The sequence below is a fragment of the Paralichthys olivaceus genome, chromosome 5, assembly GCF_024713975.1.
Source record: "Paralichthys olivaceus isolate ysfri-2021 chromosome 5, ASM2471397v2, whole genome shotgun sequence".
Lineage (NCBI taxonomy): Eukaryota > Metazoa > Chordata > Actinopteri > Pleuronectiformes > Paralichthyidae > Paralichthys > Paralichthys olivaceus.
In genome coordinates this window covers 5,815,519-5,840,243 of record NC_091097.1, presented here as the reverse complement: position 1 = coordinate 5,840,243, position 24,725 = coordinate 5,815,519, and the positions used below count along the sequence as shown (strand labels likewise).

General features: G+C 39.3%; 1 protein-coding gene across 2 annotated transcripts in view; it reads right to left on the bottom strand.

Moving 5' to 3' along the window:
- The window catches only part of mybpc2a (myosin binding protein Ca), a 38,427-nt gene extending 14,265 nt beyond the window's left edge, over positions 1 to 24,162 (bottom strand). Inside the window, exons 1-13 of one of the 2 annotated variants that reach the window (XM_069524483.1) lie at positions 24,105 to 24,162; positions 21,333 to 21,350; positions 17,809 to 17,823; positions 17,076 to 17,159; positions 16,789 to 16,937; positions 14,671 to 14,788; positions 14,383 to 14,431; positions 10,680 to 10,736; positions 10,431 to 10,600; positions 10,055 to 10,187; positions 7,800 to 7,924; positions 3,490 to 3,595; positions 1,425 to 1,594 (exon numbers count right to left, since the gene is read on the bottom strand). In XM_069524483.1, coding sequence (XP_069380584.1) covers positions 1,425 to 1,594; positions 3,490 to 3,595; positions 7,800 to 7,924; positions 10,055 to 10,187; positions 10,431 to 10,600; positions 10,680 to 10,736; positions 14,383 to 14,431; positions 14,671 to 14,788; positions 16,789 to 16,937; positions 17,076 to 17,159; positions 17,809 to 17,823; positions 21,333 to 21,350; positions 24,105 to 24,147 — 1,237 coding nt within the window. In that variant the 5' untranslated portion in view covers positions 24,148 to 24,162. The remainder of the gene's footprint in view (positions 1 to 1,424; positions 1,595 to 3,489; positions 3,596 to 7,799; positions 7,925 to 10,054; positions 10,188 to 10,430; positions 10,601 to 10,679; positions 10,737 to 14,382; positions 14,432 to 14,670; positions 14,789 to 16,788; positions 16,938 to 17,075; positions 17,160 to 17,808; positions 17,824 to 21,332; positions 21,351 to 24,104) is intronic. The other variant, XM_069524484.1, reaches the window with a different exon arrangement.
- Positions 24,163 to 24,725: the final 563 nt, after the last annotated feature.

The window sequence follows — 24,725 nt, the reverse complement described above, 5'->3', positions numbered from 1 at the left end:
ATGTGTGGCTTCAGGTTTTAAATTCAGAGTTTTTTTGTTTGCTTGGTGCAGATCCAGAACATTAAAGAAAGAGGACAATTTTTAACATATTCATTGATTTCTCAAACATTATGTGTGAATCTTGAAGTAAATACATGTTTTTTTCATGGAGCCAGCCTTTATAGTGCTATGGCAAGCTAAGAAGGCTGCTGGCTATAGCATCATACAAAACTAGTGTCAATAGTTTCATGTAACTTTTGGTAAGAAATTAACCGAGCGTATTCAAAACTCAAAATATTCTTTAAAACATATTTTTAGCTTTGAATACATTTCTATTTTCACTAATTGGGAGGGCATTGCTGTCATGTACACCAGTGGCTAGCAGGCCACAAGTTAATCTATTTAGGAGACATATTTGCTACGAAACATTTTAGAAATTTCCCTCCAGCTTTCTTCACTCCTGTGGATTATCAGCCACAACATGACACACTGTGGTGTTGTGGCACGCTACAATGATGAGGTCCCCCTCCATGAACTTGTGGTTCACCCTATGCAGGTGTTCTATTTAGCCATTTAGGTTGCATTACTCTGTTCATATGAGCCACCTGGTGCACTCCAACAGTGACTGGAGAGTCCATACAGACGTTTTCTCACATTCTAATCAATTTAGGAGATTCGTCTGGCTCGCAGGTTTGCAGCAACTAAGACAGCTTGTTATCTGAACAGGCGAGAGATGAGACTCCGCCATTAGTTTTGGAGGTGCTAAAGCAAATTAGCATGACGAATAGGGGGATGAACAACTGATACAAGGGATTAATGAAGTAATATTAATTATGACATGAGTAATGGCTAATCTATTGCTTTTCATGCTTGTCAAAATGGAAAACATCAAGATGCGCTGATGTGTGAATTTTTTTTAAGGTCCTAATTAAGGAACCATGTCTGAAAAACTTGATACACCAGCTGATGTCTGGAACTTTCTGCTTCTGTTACTGTTAGATTTAACTTTGGATTTATAAGAGTATTGGTTTTCTATGTTCACTGCTCTACGGTGAACCTGAACTCCAAATCTTCCCTCCAATCAGCAATGTGCTTTGTCAATAGCACGTACCTAACTTACAGTAGATAACAGTAGATGTTAATGCCAATTTTTTCTATTGTGTTTTGTGATGAGCCATTATATTTTGCACTTCATTAGTACAAGCATCATGTTTAAGCATTTAACTATACACAATTCTTCAATCCTTTTTAGAAGTCATGTCATTAAAGACCTTTAGTTTGTTGAATTTTGATTCTTCAATCTTGGTTTGATATTATCTCCTTCTTGAATCTCTTCTTGATTTTCATTGTTATGATTTCTAATGGAAGCACAGCATTAAAACACAGAACTAACTCTTAGTTTTTGTGATGAGAAATGGCAGGGACTCTACACGAAGAGGAATTACCTTCAACCTCCAGTTCTGCCTTCGACTCTCCACCGTTGGTGAAGGCGTAGTACATCCCAATATCCTCCTTCGTAGCTTCGTTTATGATCAAAATGTGCCTCTTCCCATCTTTCTTAATCCTGTACTTTGAACCTGCAGTTTCTCTGTTCAGCTCAACTCCATCTTTCATCCTGAGCAGAAAACACACAAACATATAGGTTGTGGTGACCCAGACAAACACAGGTGACAAAGAGCTTTTTGAATGCTCTGCTCTCTGCTACTTTGCTATAGAGCTTCCAGGATCACAAGGTTTGGAACATTTTAAAAATATTGCAGAAGGTGACTTTTTGTATTTGGACCTTTTGTTTTTTCATCTTTGTTTGCATGCTAAGTTAATTATTTCCTGTTTTACTTTGAAACTGTCTGATTTTCCCGCTCCTGTGATTGCCTGCATCTGCCCTATTGTGTCACACCTGAGTTTAGTTATCCCTAGTCTCCCCACTCTCCTCTGTCACTTTGTCTGTTCACACCTATGGATTTTCCCTGTCTTCTTTAAACATTGCCCTTTGTCCTTGTGCCCCATGACTAATTTTTCGCTGGATTTCCATGTGCCTCAGTCCTTGTCTGTTCTGTTTTGGACACCAGTGTTCAAGTGATCAGTCATTCAAATATACAGTAAGTGCTATTGTAATAAATAGTTTTAAAAAAAAATCAATGGAGTTTTTTGGAAAAAGGTATGTTTTTGAGACATTTTTGAGCATGTAAAAATGTGTGAATGGAAGCATGTCCTGCTCAATGAGCTTTTTCAGTGATAACACTTAATCTAGTCTGTCTTTTTCCTAACTTGCATATATCCTAAAATTCACAAAGTTTGAATGTTGTGCTCTTCAATAATTCAGATCATGCGATATAGTTTGTGTCAAATAGAATGATGACTTATGAGCCGCTACATCCCTAGTTCTTGTCTAGATCTATTTTATTTCCTCTGTCAAGGAGGTTGTTTTCACCCCTGTCCATTTGTTGGTTTGTTATGAGCAAAATTATGCAACAACCTCTGGATGGATTACCATAAAACTTGGATGCTGTATAATTCAAGGAAGAACTCATGAAATTTTGATTGAGATTTAGTTGCACGATTGGTCATTTTTCAAACTTTTGTTGATTTCTCAGAGAAAAATTCATGGATCTTGATGACAAAAAATCAGTCATGTTTCGGGGACAGATATTATGAGAATTGAAAAAGACTTTTGTTTATTTGGAATTTACTATATGAATGTAGCTGTGATTTCCAGAAAATACTTCTTGGTTTATTAAATAAAAGCAACATTCAACACTGACATCACACTTAACAATAATGATAAGTAATTTGTTAGATGCGTCAACATTTACCAACAGATATTTTTTCTTTATCTCTATTGCTGCTTTCAGACGTGCGCTGAACTCCAGAGAAGCTCCACACTTTCTCTGGAGGAGGTGCATGTGTGATGTAAAAATGTATGAATGAGAGCCTCCGGATTATCCAGAGTTTCTCCACCTGGTCCCCTACTATAAAGTCTGCATTAGTCCATAGAATCTGTAGAACCTCCCACTGCATTGTGCATGTGTGAAAGGCCAACTGCGGATAAAGTCCGGAGAATTGGGTCCGGACTTTATCAGCAGTTTTCATTTCACACATTCATTTCAACAGCTTATGTTTATCCCTTTTATTGAGGAATCGTTCTGAACCTTTAGCAACAGATTATTAAATGACTGTTCTCCCTGGCTCAGGGAGCACCTCAAGCTGAAATCTGCTGGCTGATTACTTCCCTGGTTATAAAGTCAGTAGAGAGCTGTCGAAACACATAAAGAAGAGACTGACACACATGGAGAGGAGAGACTAAGCCAGAGAGCTGAACTGAGCTGCTCCCAGGAAATGTATGTGCTGGACCAATTATGTTTGTTGTAGCATTTACGTCAATAAAATATGTTGAACAGTGAGTGGTTGGTCTCTGGCTGTCGTTGGGAAACCCCTCTGGCAACGTCCCTTGCCACAATGACTAATGCATTTCTGACGTGTGTAATCAAACCAGGGGGCACACTAACTCACCATTTGACGTTGGCTCCTTCCTCGGACACTTCCACCTCAAACTCCACTTTCTCACCCACCACAGTAAGGACATCATCCAGAGGCTTTGTGATGGTAATTGGAGGTTCTGTGCAGAAACAGAAATCCTTTAGTCACACCCCCAAAACAGCAGCGAGGTGTTGAGTAAGTTGTACTACACTGTATTGTCAAAATCACCCACTGTACATTGTACCTAAATAAGCAGAGTTATGATGCCTAAGAACATGAGTGGAGGACAAAATAAAAGTCTGGTGCACATGGGATAAACAGAGCTGGAAGGCATCAGCACTTGTGCAGAGTGAGTAATGCATTTATACACGGCCCGGCAAAACAACCAGTCCTTTAAATACTGAGCCTGGGGCTAAGTCCTGGCACATTCAAAGTTTTGATTTCCACTAAACTGTAGGCTGACTAGAGTCAAACACAGTAAACTTACTAAGATGAATTTGCTAGTGGTGGTGGATACATCGTTTCTGTCCAGCAACAATTTGAAAAAACACTGTTAAACACTATGAAAGTAATACAATTGGGGGTTTTTTGTATCTGACATTTTTTTCTAACAATGAAATGGTTTCTTTAACATCTACATTGATCATAATCACCCAGAATTAGTCAGAGCATCAATTTGTTCATTTCATTGGCAAAATACTCATTTTAATTGTGTGGTATTGATTTCAAGAATATCGTCCAGCCCGAGTAGCTCCAGCTTTAATCTAGTTTGATAGTTTTCCCATACGAGCACTGTTTGCTTTGTTCAAGCACAAACTCCTGGTATGCTCTCACCCCCATGGGTGGTGGATGGCATGTATATTAGTGTTCTCAATAAGCAGAAAACACACATAACATGTGCCCACAGTCTTCTGAGGTTGAATAGCTGCATAATACGCCCCTGAAGTCCTTATCAATGCCACCTAACACACCTGTCTCGTAGAGGTGGAAGGTATTTCGAGTCTCCTGGGGTGGTGCGAGTCACATTGTGTAACCACATGGCGTGATGCCTGATGCTCCGCTAGCTTCAGCTATTTGTCATCGTCACCATCCAGTCCCCCTCCGGATGTTTCAATTCTCTCCAACCTCAGCTGGAGCGCCCTGAAGCTCTCTGAGCCACAGTCACAGCACCGCAGACACATGCACAAATTGACAGCGGGTCTCACAAAAGTTTCGTAAAATGACTTCTACAGTGTAATTCGGGGCTTTTCTGCATTACAAAAAACTATGAGGAATTCATTCCCCTTAGGAATACGTGAAGGAGACACAACTGAAAAAGAAAACAGTGGAAAGAAAACAGTGGTTACATGGAATGAAAGTTTACTTTCAGCTTTGATGTGACCTAAATACCTGAATTGTCTTCTATGAATGACATCATTGTTTTAGGCATGGTTCCCTGTTTAAATTCCAGTTTGGAAGTGGTCTGTGTTTGCATGTTCTCCTTTATCCCCAAGGGTTTTCTCTGGGTGGCTCCAGCTTCCTTCCAGAGCCCAAAGACATTAGGTTAAATGGAGATTCTAAATTAACCGTGGATGTGAATGTAAGTGTGAATGGTTGTTTGTCTCAGCATGTTGGCCCTGCAATACACTGGCGATGTGTCAAGGGTGTACCCTGCTCTCCTTCAATGTCAACTGGGATTGGCACTAGCTCCCTCTGTGACCCTCAAAGGATAAGCGGTAAAGATAATGGATGGAGGGATGGACTGATGGATGGATCACAATTTCAAAACAAAACATTCTTTCCTACAACTAACTGCTTTATATTCATGTTGTTAGTTAAAAATGTATATATTTTGAAGAAATCTGCTTATTTGCCGTATTCGAGGCATGATTGCTTTGCACAAAAACTGAAAATGAGATAAAAGCTAGTCCTGCTAATCCAAATGTGGAAAGGGTGCCAGCAATTACTTAGTTTTTTTTGTTGTGACTTCCTGAAGTCTAGTAAGTACAAAAAGATGCAAAACAACTATTTACTCAAGAAAGTCAATGCATATGAAGCAGAACTAGTCCTGCACGTCTGAAAAAACAAAACATCTTGATCATATACCTGAGCTTTTTGACAGATGAGATATATGGTAATCAATGCATCGGAGATTCTTATCAACAGATTTTTTTTGACAAGGTAGCTGTTTTGCATTTGGTCTTCATACTATGTTGTCTCTTTGAATTTACCATTGACATTGAGATTGGCTCTTAACAAGAAATGGAATTTGTACTTATTAAGGGGTTACTGTCAATAAAGGCTAACTTTTGGAAAAAATCATGCAAAATATTTAGATAAAGACTAGTTAATGCAGAAACATATTACACGACTCATTCCACAAAGCTTTGTGAGTATTTGATGACATGTGGTGAAAAACTACAAGAATCACTTCACAACACAACAGAGCAAAAGCCCTGGCTCCATGTCCAAGTATTCATGTCTAAGTGCAGTGACTGCTAGTTTTGTCAAGCTGTCATAAGCTGAACCCTCCAATGCCCTCGGTAATGTCAAGATGAATCAGCAGTAAAAGGTACTGATGCAGATGTTTGCAAACAGCAATGTGAATGATATCTATACAGACACAAACACAGATAGAGGCCGTAGCTGCATGGGAGCAGTGCCTGTGGTGAAGAGCTTACCCTCTGATCGCATAAAAGCAGGATGGGCAGCCGTGAGCACACAGAGTAAAGCATGGGATTAATATAGCAGCAGTAGACCCAATTACATCTATTAAAACCCACATACAAAAAAAGACACCAGCGAGAGACAAAAACATCACTAACAATATGATATGTTACAGAGTTAGTTTGTTAACATACTGAAGGCCCTGTTGACCTTAATTTGTCATACATTATATGATTTAAATTGTCTAATAAAATAATTTGGCAAAAAGTAATAGTACAGTGTTCCATGTTTTTGTATACACTGCTCAAAGGAATTAAGGGAACACTTAAATCACAGATTAGGTCTTTCTGGCTATGTGAGGCAGGGCGTTGTCCTGCATCAGGCAGAACCCAAGGCCCACCGCACCAGCATAAGGTCTGACAGTTGCTCTGAAGATTTCATCCTGGTACCTAACAGCAGTCAAGGGACTGTTGGCTATGACATGGAGGTCTGTGTGACCCTCCAGCGATATTCCTCCCCAGACCATCACTGACTGGTCATACTGGCAGCATAATGTTTACCACGATGCACCAGACTCACGCTTGTCACATGTGCTCAGTGTGAACTGACTCTCATCTGTGAGGAGAACAGGGCGCCAGTGGCGGACCTGCCAATTCTGGTGTTCTCTGGCCAATCCCAATCTAGCTGCATGGTGCTGGGCTGTAAGCACAGGCCCCACTAGAGGTTGTCGGGCCCTTATGTCACCCTCATGGAGTCTGTTTCTGACAGTTTGGTCAGAAACATGCACACCTGTAACCTGCTGGAGGTCATTTTGAAGGGCTGTGGCAGTGCGCTTCCTGTTCCTCCTCTCACAAAGGAGCAGATACCGGTCTTGTTGCTGGGTTGATGCCCTTCTACAGCCCTGTCCAGCTCTCCTTGTGTAACGGCCGGTCTGCTATCTCCTCCATGCTCTTGAGACTGTGCTGGAAGACACAGCAAACCGTCTTGCAACTGTACGTATGGATGTTCACTCCCTGAGGAGCTGGACTATTAAAACTAAACTAGAGAAGAATCAGTCAGGAAGGATAAGGAGAGCATAATGGTCTGTTGCCACCACATGTAAAACCATTCTCTTTCTGGGGGTTGTCTTGTTTTTTTCTCTCCATTGCATCTGTTGTCACTCTAATTTGCACTGAAGCAGTTGAAACTGATTCAAACACTAGTGCTTCCTAAATGGAAAGATTGATATCCCTGAAGTTTTACTGAATTGGTGATATACTGTGACGATTAAGTGTACCCCTAATTTATTTTATATATAAAATAATCAAATCAAATAAATCAAATATGACCACAAATATTAATATTTCAAATGAGCAATATTAAAAATGGCCTTTCAAAACACACACTTCAGTCAAACTCTTATAAATGAGACAGCATATTAATAGATACAGCACAATGACAGTGATACATGACAATAATCAAAACGTGAAAATTTCACACGCCACGTATCCATTAAAAATGAGTGAGCAGACAACAGAGCGCCGCATGCTACTGTGTGGCATGAAAGCATTGAAATAAATAGATGACAAACACACACACAAGAAGGGAACAGAGCTGTCAAGCCTCTCAGCGCTCAAATGACAGCTTTTGCTAAACCGAGCAGAAAAAACCTTTCCCTCCTGAAAGGAGGATTCCTCCAAAGACAGTGACTCATATACCTTTGACAAAAACCTCCGTGAAGCACTTCTCCTCTCCAACCACGCACTCATACATCGCGTCATCCGAAAGGTTGCACTTGTTGATAGTGAGTGTCCGCTTGTTGCCCACGCTCTCAAACACATACCTGGACGCACAGGGATGATGGGGGAAGATTATACAAAGATGATAAAGACCAAATGAGGAGAGAGAGACAAAGAGAGAGAGGGAGGGAGAGACAGACAGAGAGAGAGAGTGAATAACTGCTTTCAGTAAATCCGAGTCACAATCAGACACAAAGGGCCTGTAGACAACAGAGTGACTCATAGTTTTAGACCAAGACAAAGAATCCACACATTCACACAGAGCATCAGCGCTCACGAGAACTGTATGTGGTGGTGGTTGTGCTTCTGAACACACATAGTGACAAATATCAAAAGACTACAGTAGTGCCTCACCCTCATCACGCAGGTAGTGATGGGAACGATTTCCATGGTTACGCTCTTTACAAGCTCTTACATCATCAGAGAACTCAGGTGAAAACTGTCATTGAGAGAGTAATCTTAAAACTGTATGAAACTTAATGTTAACTGCTTTAAGGCTGAGCTACAGTTGAGTTGTTTTTAAAAGAAAGATATGTTTTCACCCTTGTCTGTTTGCTGGTTTATTTGTCGGCAGGATTATGCAAATTGACTAAACTAATTTAAGCGTGTGTGCAATTTGGTGCGGATTGAGATTGTTCGGCCTTAGTAGAGGTATGCATTGAAGTGCCACTCTAGTTTAGTCTCTGTAAAGGACTGATGTGAGTTAGAGCATCCACATTTGTGCATACATGTGCTCTTTACTAAACAGACATTTACAAATTAAACAAATTTAGCACCTACTTTATCCACACTGCAGCTAAATTCAACTACTAAATAGAAATGAAGATATTGTGACATTCCTCAAAAAATACATGTGTCTAAGGTGAGTGTCAGTATTAATTGTAAAACAAATTTAGTATTTTTGATGCTTAGTTATATTATATGGAACAAGATTTTATGGACCATATTCATACGTAGTTTATCATCCTAAACAAACACATATCCCACAAACCACGATTGTATCATTCTGTCTCTATGTACATTTTGGGGACTTGAAATCATAATATCAGTGTCTCTGTCTGTAACCTAGAACATTTGATTTGTTAGAGTTGGATGGTCACAGTGCAAAGCCTGGAAGCACCTCCTGTGAGGCTCCATTCAGAGCAAGAAAAGACCCCTCTCCCATAGTAACTGTCTTAATCAAAACAGGAAGAGGCCTGCCTCACTTTCAATGAACAGCATGAAGCTCCTCAGAATGGCAGATGGCGGAGTCATTGAAAAAATGCCAGTTGCAACAGCTGTACTTTCTTCAATAAAACACCAATAGAAGCCTTTGAAGGAGGAGGGGAAAAGAGCAAAGAGGTGGATGACACAGACTGAGAGCTCAGCAAGCTAAAGACACTCTAACATTTATATATACTGTTAGTCATATACCAAAGTCAGAGCTTTTAATAAACCATTTACACAGCACTGTTCAGTCTCTGTAAAGTGGCATGGCATATTGATGCAGACTTTTTTTTGAACAGTAGTACTAGTTGTATTTTTTGGAATAACAGTTTAATCATCCATGTCAAGCATGGTTAGCCATTAGCCTCTGATTTAGTGTTCTCATTTAGCAATTACATTGTAAAATAATGTGATGCACCAGTTTTACAAAAGTAAAGGTTAGTTAGGGACAGTTGTTTTTGCTCTGTTTCGATATGAATGTTTTTGAATGGAACACCCTTTACCATAAGCCTGAGACTTTTTCAGATCACAGCTTGACAGAAAAGTGAATGGGTCAGGGTTACTTCACACATGTCTGAGGAACAGACCAGACTAATTGATCATAGTTTTAAAACGGTGACTATAAAGTTGGAGGGGAGGCACTTTAGAGAAGAGCGATGGTTAGTTTTGTAGATGGATGAGCTATAGGTAGGTCATGGGAGCTGTAGTTTTTATTTCTGTGCTCACAACATCATTGTTCAATCATTTCCATTGTGTGTATGATTATTTATCTTCAAATATGGAAAAGTAAAGGAACAATCTTTTTTATAAAACTTGTGCAACGCTTGATTTTGACAGTTGGCTGTCAGTCTGCAAACATGCACCCAATCACGGAGGCTGCTTGTTAAACAGAACATGCCTACCTACCCAACACATTTCACACACACACAAATACATGTACACCTCCCAAACAGTAGTAATTGGCTCACTTGGCTGATGGCTTGATTTCCTGTCCATTTTTCAGCCACTTGACTGAAGCGTTGGGGTCAGCCACCTCCACAGAGAGCTGGATCCTCTTGCCCTTGTCCACTGAGTAGGCTGAATCCAGCTTCCTGAGGAAAGCTGACAGTAAAGTATCCAGTTAGTGTAGTTCAACCACTGCTTTTATAGCCAAATAATCCATAAGTGCCAACCCAGCAGCGAGCATATGCAAGAACACATTCCACCTGTCGTCCCAGCTATATAACTTGTCCCCCGAGGCCTTTAAACACTGAGAGCTTCCCTTTCATGTCTGCCGCCTCACTCCTAGTGCACAGTCTGCTTTTGCCTCATAACCCCTCTCTTGTCTCTTCCCTCGCTCCTCACCGTCACTCTTCTTGGGCTCCACCTTCTTCATTTTCTTCAGCCTTGTCAGCATGCCCCTCAGGTCTGTGATGCCATACTGAAAGGCAATCTTCTCGTAGTCACAGGGCTTGGCGGCCTTTAGGATTTCCCAAACATCCACTTCCTCTTTGGGCCCCTGTTGTTTCTTCTCCCTGATTATATGAATTAAATTACATTTAATAAAACAGTTCAAGACAAACGATGCCTCTCTGAAAAAGTAAATTACTTTACCTTTTCTTGAGCAGTGCACTGAAGTCAAGATCACCAGCATCCTCATCTGCATCTCCACTGGAGTTAAAATAAGAATGATTTGGGAGATCATCATGGTATTTTTATAGGGTGAATAAAGCTGCATTGATAATTTACATCCAGTAACAAATTCCATTTGATTCCATATGCCTATTAATAGGCACATAAATTACAAAACACAATTATAACCCCAACAAAAACTACATGAGCAGCTACAACAGCACACAATTGTCTTCTAAAGAATTAGTGCCTATAGTTAATGCTTACCCTTTTTTCATCCTGTGTTCAGATAGACGCAAAAATAGCATGTGTGAGAACACAGAGCACAGCATTTGATGTGGACAACAAGTTACCATCATACCCTAAATTAAAGTGACAGAGATCAAAACAGACAAGCAACACATAAGCAACAGACATGACATAAATAAGCCAGAAGGAACATGTTTAAACAGAAGCTTAACAGACATTTAAAGCAAGCACTTCTTCATTAAAGCATCTGAATAGTAAAATAACATTTCGTTGTGATTATCTATATTAAGCATTGTGTATAAAAATACTCAGATATACTGTTGCTACCCTGTTGTTTTGGCTGCTGTGGTCCAAATCTAAAGATCTCATTGACTCTTAGATGAAAACTTCTTTATGAGTGAAACGCAATCTGACTCTGCAATTTTTTGAAGATGGCTGTAGTGTTGTTAGCACATATGTCGCCAAAGGCGATGCTATATGTGTATCAGTGAATAGGAAGTGCACCCTTGAGATTAAAGGGAAAAAATGACAGTTACATGCTGAATAACAAGAGGAGAACTTCACAGCGGGATATACAGTCGAGTTTCACTGCATAAGCCATTCATTTCTCCTCACATGCACGTTTGCAACTGATGGGGCAAAATTCACATCATCAGTCATCGTCTCGTACTCAACATCGTGACAACTACTATATGTGGCACACGCCAATAAAGGTCTACAGGCTCGAGTGATTGTTGTTTTCCACTGTGAACAGGCTTGGCAGCTCCTTTACAGTATAGAATGTATTTTCCTGGCATGGTTGAGGCTCATTGAACCCCTCGGAGAGCAGGATAAATGTCAATAAATTCAAAGCCATTCTGAGTGATCATGTTTGTTCTATGGTAGAACGGTTCACCCAAGGATAACATTCATCCATGTTATCCTTGCCATGCAGATGGAAGTAAATATTCCCAGGATGACAATGCTCTCGTGCACATGGTACACTTCATCAAATGGTTGAGGGTATTGACTGCAACCTTTCCTGACTCCAGTAGCTGTCTACACAATGGCTCCCACATGATTGCCACTTTGTGTTTTCTTTATTTTGGCATTTATCTGTGCATAAGACTGTTAAAGTTGAAATCCTGTATGTTTCTTACAGGCCTGGCCAACATACTCAGCATGCTTTTTCAAAAACACAGCTCCAAACACTGTGTGAGAAATGAACAGATGAGTGCCAAAGAATGGTATGTAGTCCACAGAATGTTCTCTATTTCCCTTTGAAGCCTTTTCAGCCACAACCAGTCAGTGAAACAACAACATGAAGAGGAGAAAATAGCCTAATATGCCCCAGGCATGAGATGGAGAGCTAGGGCTATTTCAGACATGAGACATATACATTAAAGGTTGGATTAGAAAAACTTCAGAGAAATAATGAGTGAGTATGCTTTCTTCATAAAGCAGTGGTTCCCAACCTATCTGATCTAGCCCTTTAGATGAACCATCATAATCACGGATCCATGCATTTTGTTTTCTATTTAAATCATGAATTCAACATCAGCCCTTTATCCATTACTTTTAACTTTTTTAATTGATCCTTTTTACCCAATTTCTCCTGCTGTTACTTTTTGCTAATGGTTCTGAACGTATTACCTTTAACTATCCGTCATGTCTTTCAACCATGTATCTGTTACATTTTGCTTTTTTTAAAGATTATCCAGTACTTCTACGTTTCAATCATTTATCCTTTACGTTAGCATTCAACAATTTATGCATGATAGTTTCAGCTACATTTTAACAATGTATCTGTTATTTTTCGTTTCTCGATACTTTTGACCATATATAGATTACATTTATCGGTTTATCTATATCAAGCATTATCCCTTTAAAGGTTCAGTGAGTAGAATTTAGTGACATCTAGTGGTGAAGTTGCATGTTGCACCTGCATACTCCTCATCTCACCCTCCCCTTACCAACATGTTAGAGAACCTGTAGTAACCTTCAGTTGTCATGAAAACTCAAAAGGTTTTAGTTTGTCCAGTATGGACGGCAGTAAAAAATGTGGCGGCCTACACAAAGTGGACGCCCCCCTCCACGTAAATATAAAGTTTTTAAATACAAAGGGCCCATTCAATGGTAAAGAAAACAACAATTCATACAATTTAGATGGAACACACCAGTGAAAACATCACTAGGATTATTTTATATTCAATTTCTTACACACTGAACCTTAAGGTGTCTTTCAAATATTGATCATTTCATTTTAGCTATCAATGCTGCCTATTTCAACCTGTCATCCTATGCTTGTATAAATTCATCTGTTACCGTTAATGATATATTTCAACCTTTTATTATCAGCTAAACATTAAGATTTAATTCGCTTACTTGTTACATTCCTCTAAACTGCAACATGTAGTGTTTCACCCAATTCAAGTACATCTTTTAGATAAATAATTTCAAATTAGTCAAGATCTTTCCTCACACCCCCTGGCAACTACAGACGTACCCTGTAGTGTGCAAGTAGCCCTGGTTAGGAATCACTGTCATAAAGAATGGTGTCAGACCACATGTATTTGGTTGGGCGGCTGTAATACATGTTAAAATGAACACAAAGATGAGCACCAAATTGGAAATAAGATCCTTCATACTTACCTTCTGGAGGCTGAGCTACATGACCTCCACATAAGAGCTGTTTAACACACTCATCAGTTATCTCTCCAGCAACATATTTGAGTTTTAACCAACTTTTCCCTTTTCATTTATCACACCGACCTCACCCCCTCCCTCAGCCCTCTCTCCCTCATACCAGCATTCTGCAAATAAGCACACTGACATCCTGTCCAAAGCACAATGTGATGCTGTCTTGTTGCATGTTGTATTTTTCTCATCTTACCTGCGCCCATATGATCAAGCTCTAATGAGGAAAGGAAATTATATTTTTAAACACAAATTACAAATATGGAGACTCGAGCTGTCAGTGTGAAGGTGTTGGCTGATTTACGATCACACAGCACACGTTCAGTACATAACAGCTAAAATAGAAAAACTAATTAAAAAAGCTACACAGTCACGGGATTCATACATAGATACACTTTTCACAGGGAGGAGCAGAGACAGAAATAGACTGAGTGAAACAGATACATGTAAAAAAAAAAAAAAGTCCCTTCAGAGACTGTCGCCAAGATGTGATGAAATACACAAGACAATAAACCATGAGGGACTCCAGGTGAAGCAAACCAGCAAGGCGGGAGACGCACCCACGCGTGACAGAAAGAGAAAGATGGCAGACAGTCTGACTCGTACAAAGTCAGCTACAACTGAGGGATAGACAAACACATGGGCAGAGAGACTCGTTGAGACTGACAGATGCCCAGAGGCAGCGATCTACAGAGGAGCATGAGGGAGACAGTGTGACGGGTGACATGTTGAGTTTGCCCTCGCTAACACTGACACTCACGATCGCTTAAACGCCTCCAAGATGTTGTCCTGCTGCTCCTCTTGTACAGCTGAAACCACACACAAAGACAAAGGCTGGTGAGAATGTGGCTAGGTTAATTCATTACACAGCAGGCTTGAGCAGCAGAGGAATAATGAACTGATGACCTCGCTAGGCCACTAAATGATAGGACCTAATGTGTATCGCACTCACTGAGTTATTGGCTGACAAAGCCAGTTACATAGTCATGGTGGATATGCTGAATGGAAGATGACAATAATGTGATTAAGTGTCTGTCCCAGGACCTACCCTGCACGGAGATGTCGAATGTGCAGCTGTCGCACTTGTCTTTGGCAGTGACCTCGCAGCGGTAGCCACCTGCGTCTGCATCCTTGGTTTTGATTATGCTCATCTCATAAGTGTAGATCTGACGGAAAGAGAATGGGATGTTATTCCATCAACACCCATAGACACACACTCTCCGACAGTACATGCACAGATATGCGGTACGTGCTCACAGACATGTGCAGTTTTATACAGACAACACAGATTGACTGATAATGTTTTGCTGATTAAGTCATAGAAGTGACTTTGGCCATTATTCGAAGATGTCTAACTCAGCAAGACGGTCAGTGCAGCTTGTTTGATTACATATTCATCATTCCTTCCATTTTATTTTCAACCATTCTTCTCTAAATTCAATGCAAAAACAAGAAAATAGCTTTCTGCATCTTTATGAATGTTCTTTTTCATGATTTAGCAAATGTTTAAATGTTAGTGTTAATAAATACAAATTGTGCATAAGAAGGGTGTCTGTGTCACAGAATGTAAGGACACGAGATGTAAAATAAATGTGAAGAGTTAAGTCATCGTGTGTACTCCCTCACACATTCAAACAAAACAAAATGCTTGGAGGGAGAATATCTTTTGGTTTAGTTTAATGAAGTGTACATGTTAAGCCGCTCTTGTGGTAGACAGGAAAATGAATAATAAAATCCTACTGTTTTTGTATTTTTTTGTATGAGGTTCTATATACAAATATCGACTAAAATAATAACAAAAACTAGATGGTTCTTCAGGCCATAGTAAGATCAATTATTTTGTTTGTGAGATTCATTAGTTGTACAGTTGTTCAATTACAGTATATTAGCTGTCTGGGAAAGTCCTTTGTTTATCGATTCCCATTTTCTCCTCTCATTTTGATTAAATTCTGCACAAGCATACATGAATGCAATGTTAAAATATCCTTTTTGATATCCTTGTCGAGCCAAAAATGTTCTGCTTCAGTTAAAAAAATCCCAAACGAAAAGATGAATAGTCTACAGCCATACTTGCAGCTCTATGAGGCCGCAGCACAGAGGCTCATAATTCTTACACCAGCATGCTAACTGGGCAAACCTTCAGGTTTCATAATTATTTATCAAACTCTTAAAGCCATTTCACTTAGGATGTGAAAATCCTTGACCTGTTGGATACGATAGAGAAAAGGTCAGTAAGATTGATCCTGTTGAGCCTGAGTTAAGAATTTCTTTCTGTTTTTGTATATTTGCAGTTATTTCCTGTTTTAGTTTGTTACTTTTCGTGTTTCATTTCAGTGTACTTCACTTCCTGTCTTTGCATTCCCTCCATTTCTTGATTGCCTACCTGCCTCCATTAGTTTCACCTGTATCTAGTTTACTTTGTGTATTTAGTCTCCGTGTTTATCTTTGTTGGCCTCGTCAGTTCTCTGTCAGCGTTCCAGCAGTTTCCCTGCGTTATCCCGAGTAATTTTATGACCAAGAGTTGTTTTTTGACCTTGCCTTTTTACCCCTTTTGTTTTGGATACCTCTGCCTGTCTTGACTGACTCTCTGTGTACCAAATGTGTTTATACTGTTTTTCCGATTTCCCTAGAAGTGAAGTTTGCATCGGGGTCCTCACCTTGCTCTCTTGGGTGACATCCTTTAAGGGAAATGTCTTTACAAAATGTCAACACAATTTATTAAAAAAAAAAATTCTTGCTGGACCAGTGACAAAGTGTATCAGTCTACAAAGAAGGACAAGATGTCTCCACTTCCTCCTACTGTAAAAAAAAATTAAGCCAAAATATCGCAGATACAGGTGCTGCCATCTTTAGCTGTTCTCATCATTAAACCAAACAGCTAAACATCAGTGTGATACGAACTACCTGAAAATACATTTTTTTTGCTAACATGCAGGAGGCAGGTTTTATGACCTCATCTGCAGTAAGCCAGCAGGAGGATATCAAGATACTTTTACTTCTCCTCTGTATGTGAACTTTCCATCTTTCAGTGCAATCTATTGTCTGGACCCAGAGGTGGACCAACTGATCTGCCAACACATTTGCCATCCACAAAGCCACACAACTTGCATGGCTAAACATCTAGTGCAGCAATGAATGCACAGACACACAGTATGAACATGCCCACCTTGGTGTTCCTGTCATAGGTCTCTTTAAACTGCAGGTGCTTTCCAGCTTTGCTACCAAGGTCGAGCCACTTCCCCTTCAGCCATTTCATGTTCGGCTTCCTTATTAAGTTTGTGGAGTCCACTTTTGCCACAAACGTGATGTCCTTGCCTGCCAAGAACAGTAATGAAATGCAGCGATTAATTAAAATTGATTAACTGTCTGAATACTAGCTAGAATTTGGCCTGAAGTGGGCCACTCCCTTCATTTGGGATATAATTCAGGATTTCTTTTTTTACAGCAGATCACCTTTTGTTACCGTGACGCTCTCCGGCTTCAACACAAACAGGCCAGTCAGCTCGGCCATCTGAGGATCCTCCCCCGGTACAAGCTCTGTAAAGTGTGTTATATGGAGGGATTACAGGGGACAAATCAAAGCAAGAAAACACAATCTGGTTCAACACTCAGATAAAGACACAACAAACAGATTGAAGAAGACAACAGAAGACAAGGCGATCAAGCAAACCACCAAATCAGCAGTCTTCTTAACCCTGATTTAAAATAGACACTGGCTGATTGTTAAATAAGATCTCTTAAATGATTAAATTCTACCTTCTGAGCACAGGGTTCTATTCACTTTGTGTAGTTATTTAACACTGAAACTGAGCAACAGTCTTTCCGCGAGTCACAACCATACAGCGTGTCTGTGTAATGCCTTTGTTGTTTCATTGTATAAACCATTTGGGACCATCTGAGGTATTATAGGCGACTAAGGAGGCCGCTGGAACAGACTTGCCCCAGGGAATAAAGAAACTCCTCAGATCACCTCTGAAGACATCACATTAGAGTTGACTCTGCAATCTGCTGCCACCCTGACAGAATATACGCTGAAGCTGTACACTGTTATCTTGACGATAAAAAAATGAGCAGCTCTTTTATCCGTTCACTTGTTTCTTTTGTAAATGAATTGATGCTCTGCAAGGTGTTTGCTTGTCAGTTGAGATGCTTTACAGAAAAACGCTAACGTATCAATTTCTCTTACCATCAGGAGGCAACTCTGCATCGCAGTGGAAAAACAGAAAGACAGAGAGAGCGGGGGAACATGTCAGTCTGTACAATAACTGTGCTGTGAAACATTAATTGGCCCAATGATGATCTTGACTTCAGGTGAGGAACACTCACACATTCAGTTAACGTGCTCTCACACTCCAAAAAACACTGACTTTCAATTAACAAATCCTGTTTTTTCCTTTTACAAAAAAGAAATCACACAACTGTTAATTGGTAACAACTTCAAAAATTGTGTTCAGACCAGTTTGATACTAACATGAATTTTTACCTCCGCCAAGGAGATTATGAGCTTGCAGGATTAAGCAAAAATATAGAACGGACTACCACAAACATTTTCGTTGATTCCTTAGAAAATAATGAATGCATCTTGATGAAAAAAATCTGGCATATTCAAGGGAATTGATATTGATGTGTATGAAATTTGTTGTGAATAAAATAAAAATCCAGATCAAGTGAATTTAAATGTGGTTTCATAAGGGGACTGTTGGGCCGTGGCGGAGGTATGCATTCTTTGAGGCTCATTCTGTTTCTTTTATTTCTTTCACAGTTTAAATCAGACAAAGTTACATTTCTTAAGAAAGTCTTTTATACACGAGCAATAGGTAAAAATAAAGCCACATTGAACCACCAATCAATTAGAGTCAGTAGCGCCCCGGGTGGACATCCATTGGACACGCACAGTTTCTTAGAGAATGGATCCAGGGTCACATGTCGAATAAGGTCATGCACCTCCATAAATTCAGAGAGCCACACTGTCTGCGCCTCTTCCTCTCTCTCTCTGCTTTTATGGGCTCAGTTAATTTGATCTTTTAATCAAAAGTGCCCCTGAGGACAGATCCAAGTTCAGATGTTCAGGATGATTTAAAAGGTTTCAGTTAGAATGCTAAGTGGGTGAAGCTGATCCTGGAATGGTATCCAGGGGACACTTTTGAATGTTTACACTCTTATTTATTTATGTCACATTGGACACTGGCTGTGTTTGGGATGAGGGTTGCTAAGTGAATTTAACTTCGCTGTCCTTGGCTCTGGGAACGTTTGGATTTTTTGGACAAGCCCCCCCCCCAGCTTAATTGACTGAAACCCTACGCAAACTTTATTAATATTTTGGGTGATTTGTAACAACCCACAATAAAAACAAAGTGGGAAAGCTTTATTTTATTGGCTCATTAATTTCTCAAAATATAGTGACCCATTCAATAAACTTTCTGAGTAAATTTGGTTTCTATTTTGGCAAAAACAGAGACAAACTTTGGAGATAATTGGAATTTGACATTACCTTCCCCAGTGCAACAACAGCAAATGCCCAAAACAACATATGTTTATGTTCAAGAGATGAAATCCTCCTATAGCATGTTTTTTGAAAAGTCAGGTTGAATAATTAAGATTATGCAAAGATGAAGGTCCTCTAACCTGAATGAGATAGTCATTTAAATCCTAACCACAATGTTTAATCCAAAGTGTAATATATATCTTCACCCAAACCATGATCTTCCCCTAAACCAAGTCAGTTTTGGTCCTAAACTTATCATCTACTTACTGAACCACAGCACCATCATTTTATACATGACAGTTTTGGGTGCATGTAACCAGCTGCTGACAGGGATATCTGATCAGAGTTTGAAAGCAGTCGCTGATTTGCAGAGATTTCAAAGAACATTTAAACTCCCCAAAAAGCTTTATCATTTACTGATCATTAGAAATTGTATTCTTCATATAGAGCCACATACGAATTGTACATGCACGAATGTTTGCTGACTAAAACAATCTCGGATGCACTAACTCAGCATGTTATTGGAATTGATTATTTGTCTGGTTGCTGACTGAACGCTGTATTTCACTTATAATCAAATCCAAATTCCACAGCTGCTTCTACGGAATTATCAGGAAAAGATCAGAAATTCATAGACTCTGTTAAAAATCTGTTAGATACCAGGTCATTTAATACTTAACCCCCATGCTGGGTATTTCTTTGACTGAAATAGTAACATCTACCCATTCCATCCATAAATTATAGTTCTATACATAGAATGTATAGTAATATAATTTTACAGTTATTACTTATTCAGTATATCATCAATTTATCATCAGAGCACCAGCAGACAGGGCACACTGAGTCTCAAATTCCCTCAATCAAGTTAGGTTATAAATGATGAATGAAAAAATCTGCAGTCTTACATTGAGCTGTGATATTCTCCAGCGGTAGTATGATGTAGTAAATCCACATGTTGAGCCCAACCAATATGCATATGGATCTTTTGCAAAAAATTGCAACACCACTGTATCAGCTGATTTATTTATGTATCACAAAATATTCAAAATGGCAATATGATGCAAATACCAAACCCTTATGACAAACAAATGTAATTGAGGCTTGATATTTTGCAGTTTAACCATAAATAACAAAAATTTGAATGAAAACTTTTTCAGATAATGGAAGCATGATTGCACATCTTTTCTGCATCGTTATTTCTGTCAGTGAAAGGCTCGTACTGGCTGATAGACAGTCAGTCAGACTCTATCCACACAACACAAACATGATATATACCCAGCAGAAGTACAGTCAGGATATATCACTTTTTTATAAACCCAACGTCATCAGTTCATTTCCCATTTAAAACATTCAAACGTTCTCTTTGATGCTTTGGTGAAACCAATTTAATAATTTGACTTTGAATCGCTTTGAAAGGGTTTTTTTAAATTTGAAGTCGCTGTCACATGCTTCTCTGTTGTGTGTTATATTTGTATTTTATGTATTTATGTTACTGTCAACTTGTTTCATTTGACGGTTTATCTGACTGTGACTTCAGTCGCTTTTAAGTTCTGTGTTTGTATTGCTTTCATCCCTTTCTTTTACTTCCCTTCATCTATTTGCTGCAAAGCACTCTGTCACTTTTGTTTGTTACCAGAATAAAGTTGATTTTGTGGTTATTTATGCGCTCGATGTCCAGAAATCTATGTCCCTGCAAAAAATGATTATCCTCATAATTACTTCATCAGCGCAGTTGAAGATGATCTAAGTGCTGGCCGTCACCAGAGCAATCCCAGGCTTCAGATGCCCTAACACACAAGTTGCTGGCAGAAAAACGGTTATTGCTTTTTCTTACCATCCCTAGGCTCATTGTTTGTTGAATGAAAAGAAAGTTGGCACATGGAAATGAGTCAATGGAGGGTTAAAACTCTTCCGATAGTACTGCTGTGGTCTCCTGAGACTGTGTGTGTGTGTGTGTGTGTGTGTGTGTGTGTGTGTGCGTGTGTGCGTGTGTGTGTGTGTGTGTGTGTGTGTGTGTGTGTGGTGTGTGTGTGTGTGTGTGAGTGTGTGTTTTGTGTTGTATTATGAATGATTTGTTAAACAAAGATTGGATTAAAGGCCATTCATATGTATAACTGCAATATCTTTAAACACAGACACTCTTCATTCACACAAACACAAACACACACACACACACACACACACACACACACACACAGTACAAACACACAAAGCAAAGCTCTTACCTACAGCAGGCTGGGCCTCTGTTAACAAAGAATAAGCACAGGTTTACAGTTTAATGTTCTGCAAGCATTTCATACACAAGCATTCATGTGCAACCAGCAGCAGCTCTGTGAGGTATATTGATTATTTGAGAGATAAATCAATGTGGGTTAGTTTAACAGATGAGTAAAGCTACAATGAGCACACACACACACACACACACACACACACACACACACACACACACACACTGTTACAACTATTAAGCCACAGGGCAGAGCTCACTCTCTACAACTGGCTGCATCTCCCCCAATAAAAGTGACAGTGATCTTAAAAATATAAACAATATTTTGACAATTAAGACTGGTGCACTAATGTTATGGGTTCATTCAAGTCAAGATGCTGTCTAGATAATACACAATTCAGTCAAGTTACATGTCAATAAGTTTGTAATATTACGAGAATGAAGTAATATAATAATATGTGAAAAAGTCCTAATAATGATGACGATAAATACAAAATACTGTGTTTTTTTTCTCAATCACGTCATTATTATTGTAATATTATGACCTTTTTCAAAAAATCTCAGAATTTGTCTTCCTCAATTTTCTCAATATGGCCCTAATATAAAATTTCGAGATAAGTTTAGTTTGAGGCAGCTCTGCCTAAAGGACAAAAACATCAAATGTCCCAAGATAACATATAGGTATGCTTGATTGACAAAAAACAAAAACCAGCTCAGTTTCAAAACATATGTCAATCATCACTGGAACCCCGTCATGTCAGCCTTAACAGTTTTGAGAGGACACAAGACAAATAACACCATCCCATCCGGTTGAGGTGTCAGATCAGAAAAGAGAAATTCCACATATTTAACACAATTTTGGTTTTTACACCTGCCATCCACCCCAGTCGCAAACCTCATGAATCTTTGAACAATCATTATAAATGCGCAGCTTCATTCATTTAATATAAAATTTACGGTTTGTTTGACACAAACATGCTCTTGACCCTATCAGAAGAAGGTGGACTTACTGAAAGACAACGGGCACCATAATATGAGGATTTACAAATGTTGGCAGCGTGCCTGATTAGGTCGTCATTGAAACATGAGATGAGCTGTGACGAACTAAACTCTTGTCAGCCATGTTTTTTCAGGTCAGGTGCTGCATTTAGTTTTTGTCCTTGATACTTGGTCCATCATAAATTTCCATGGGGGGGCATTACCGAGCGTTTGCCACTTTTCCCCTTCAAAGACAACGTGAGTCTCAGCGTCGGTATAACTCACTGCTCTACTTCCTAATTGCACCTGCAGACACTGACACACATTTAATCAGTGAGCCACATAAAGTTAATGCAATAATTCAATTAAAATGAGTGACAGCGACACACACACTCACACACACACACAGAGACACGCGTACAACTTTCTTACTCATGCAGTTGATCCAAACTATGAACTGATTTATTGCAGCAAATCATTGCGCACATTAATGTACAATGAAAGAATTTCACAGGGGACTTGTTGCTTATAACTTTAACAAGCTTGCAGCAGAAAAAATCCACATGAACTTACATATTGTGTATTCTAGTGCCAGACAAATTGAAAATATGCAACATTGCAGTGCGGTATATGATTCCACCTCGTCCATACATGTGCGATGTACGCACATGCAGTACATGGTTCACTTATCATGGAGCTATACTCTGCTGTGGTATACTAAACCCACGCAGCATCTTTTCACACATTTAGCTGAATGCATTACCCTCAGCTATGGATTGGACTTGAAAGGTCAATATTTTTCTGGCACAGTGGAAACTGAAATGAGAGGAAAAATGTGCCGTCCTCAATCTGTCTCAGACCTCTTCCTCACACATACAAAACCGCATCATCCTCCAACCTACACCAGGTTGAGCAACACACTGACCCTCATCGAAAAACTGATTAGAAAGTAATTGTCTTGTCTTAAGTCGGCTGAAATTCTGCTGCTGCCTCATTCTGCAAACACATTCATCCGTAGTAAGTCAATAATATAACATCCCACTGATAGGGATCAGTTTCCTGCCTATGATTTTACCTTATATACATTCATAGCAAATATTTATTATTCAAGTTAGGGTTTGAATGCAGGACTCTTACTTTTAGTAGAGCAATTTTATTTTGGGATGTTTCTACTTCTTTAACATAAAGAGACATTTTTGTTGATTTCTCAGAAAATAATTCATGGATCTTGATGTAAAAAAAAATCAGGACGGTTTAGGGAACTGAGTGTTAGATTTATGGTAAAATGAAATGATAAGTAGGGAGGTTTTTTTTATCTTAAAGTGATAAACAACTCTTGTTTTATAAAGGAAGGGGCGCCCTGAGCAAAACCCGCAGTTGTCAACATTTTTAAGTAGCTGAAGTACAAAAAGATGAATTTGTGTGTACAGTATACTTTCACAGATTTAAGAGCACTCGATCTGCTCTTAATTTGAAGTCAAATACACACATACACAAAGATATGTGTTTGTACACCCCGATGCTAACCCATAAATTAAACACCTTCTATTTGGCTCCTAACGCTTAATTTAATTAACATCTTTGGTGCTTAAAATAAACCTATAACATGTCCTCAGTGCCAATATAACAACAACAAAAAGTGTGTGTGTGTGTATGTGTGTGTGTGTGTGTGTGTGTGTGTGTGTGTGTGTGTGTGCTGCAGTGACACAGTGGGGATCATGCATCTCCACACTCAGTCCCATCACCACAGAAGTTCACTGCTTCTGTGTTTGTTTCAGTCTTTACATCTTACCCCCCTCCTCTGCTGGCTCCTCTGAATGAGGGGAAAGACACATTATTTTGCAGCAGCAGATGATGAGGATGATGTTGATGAAGATGATGGCGTTTCAACCGTGACATCAATGGGACAAACACAAAGACTGAAGTGTGTCTTTCTTACCCTTCGTGACTGAAAATGACAGAAGCGAGAAAAATGTATCAGTAAATTAAACAATCTTTATGGGAAGCTTATATTGAAACATTTGTTTTTCAGTGTTTATTATAGTTTAACTGTATAATTGCTGATTAGTGGACGTCTAACTCAAAAATAAATTGGATTTTTGGAGCACAGCTTGTGGCCTCAGATTAGATGTCATCAAGGCACTTACCAGCAGGGGCTGCTGGAGCCTTATCGCCCTTGGCTGCTGCAATTAAACAACAATTATGTAAATTAATTTGTACATTCTCATTATTTCATATCATGCAACACCAGCAGCATAGTGTTAAGTCAAAGTCACAGTTCTAAGAGTGGAGACTCTAAACTGTTTAAAGAGCGGCAGCTTGTGATCTGAATCCTCAGGAGAAGAAAAATCATGGTAATTTCAACACATATCTGGGGGCACTTGTTCGTCATTGAATTCATCTACAATGCTTT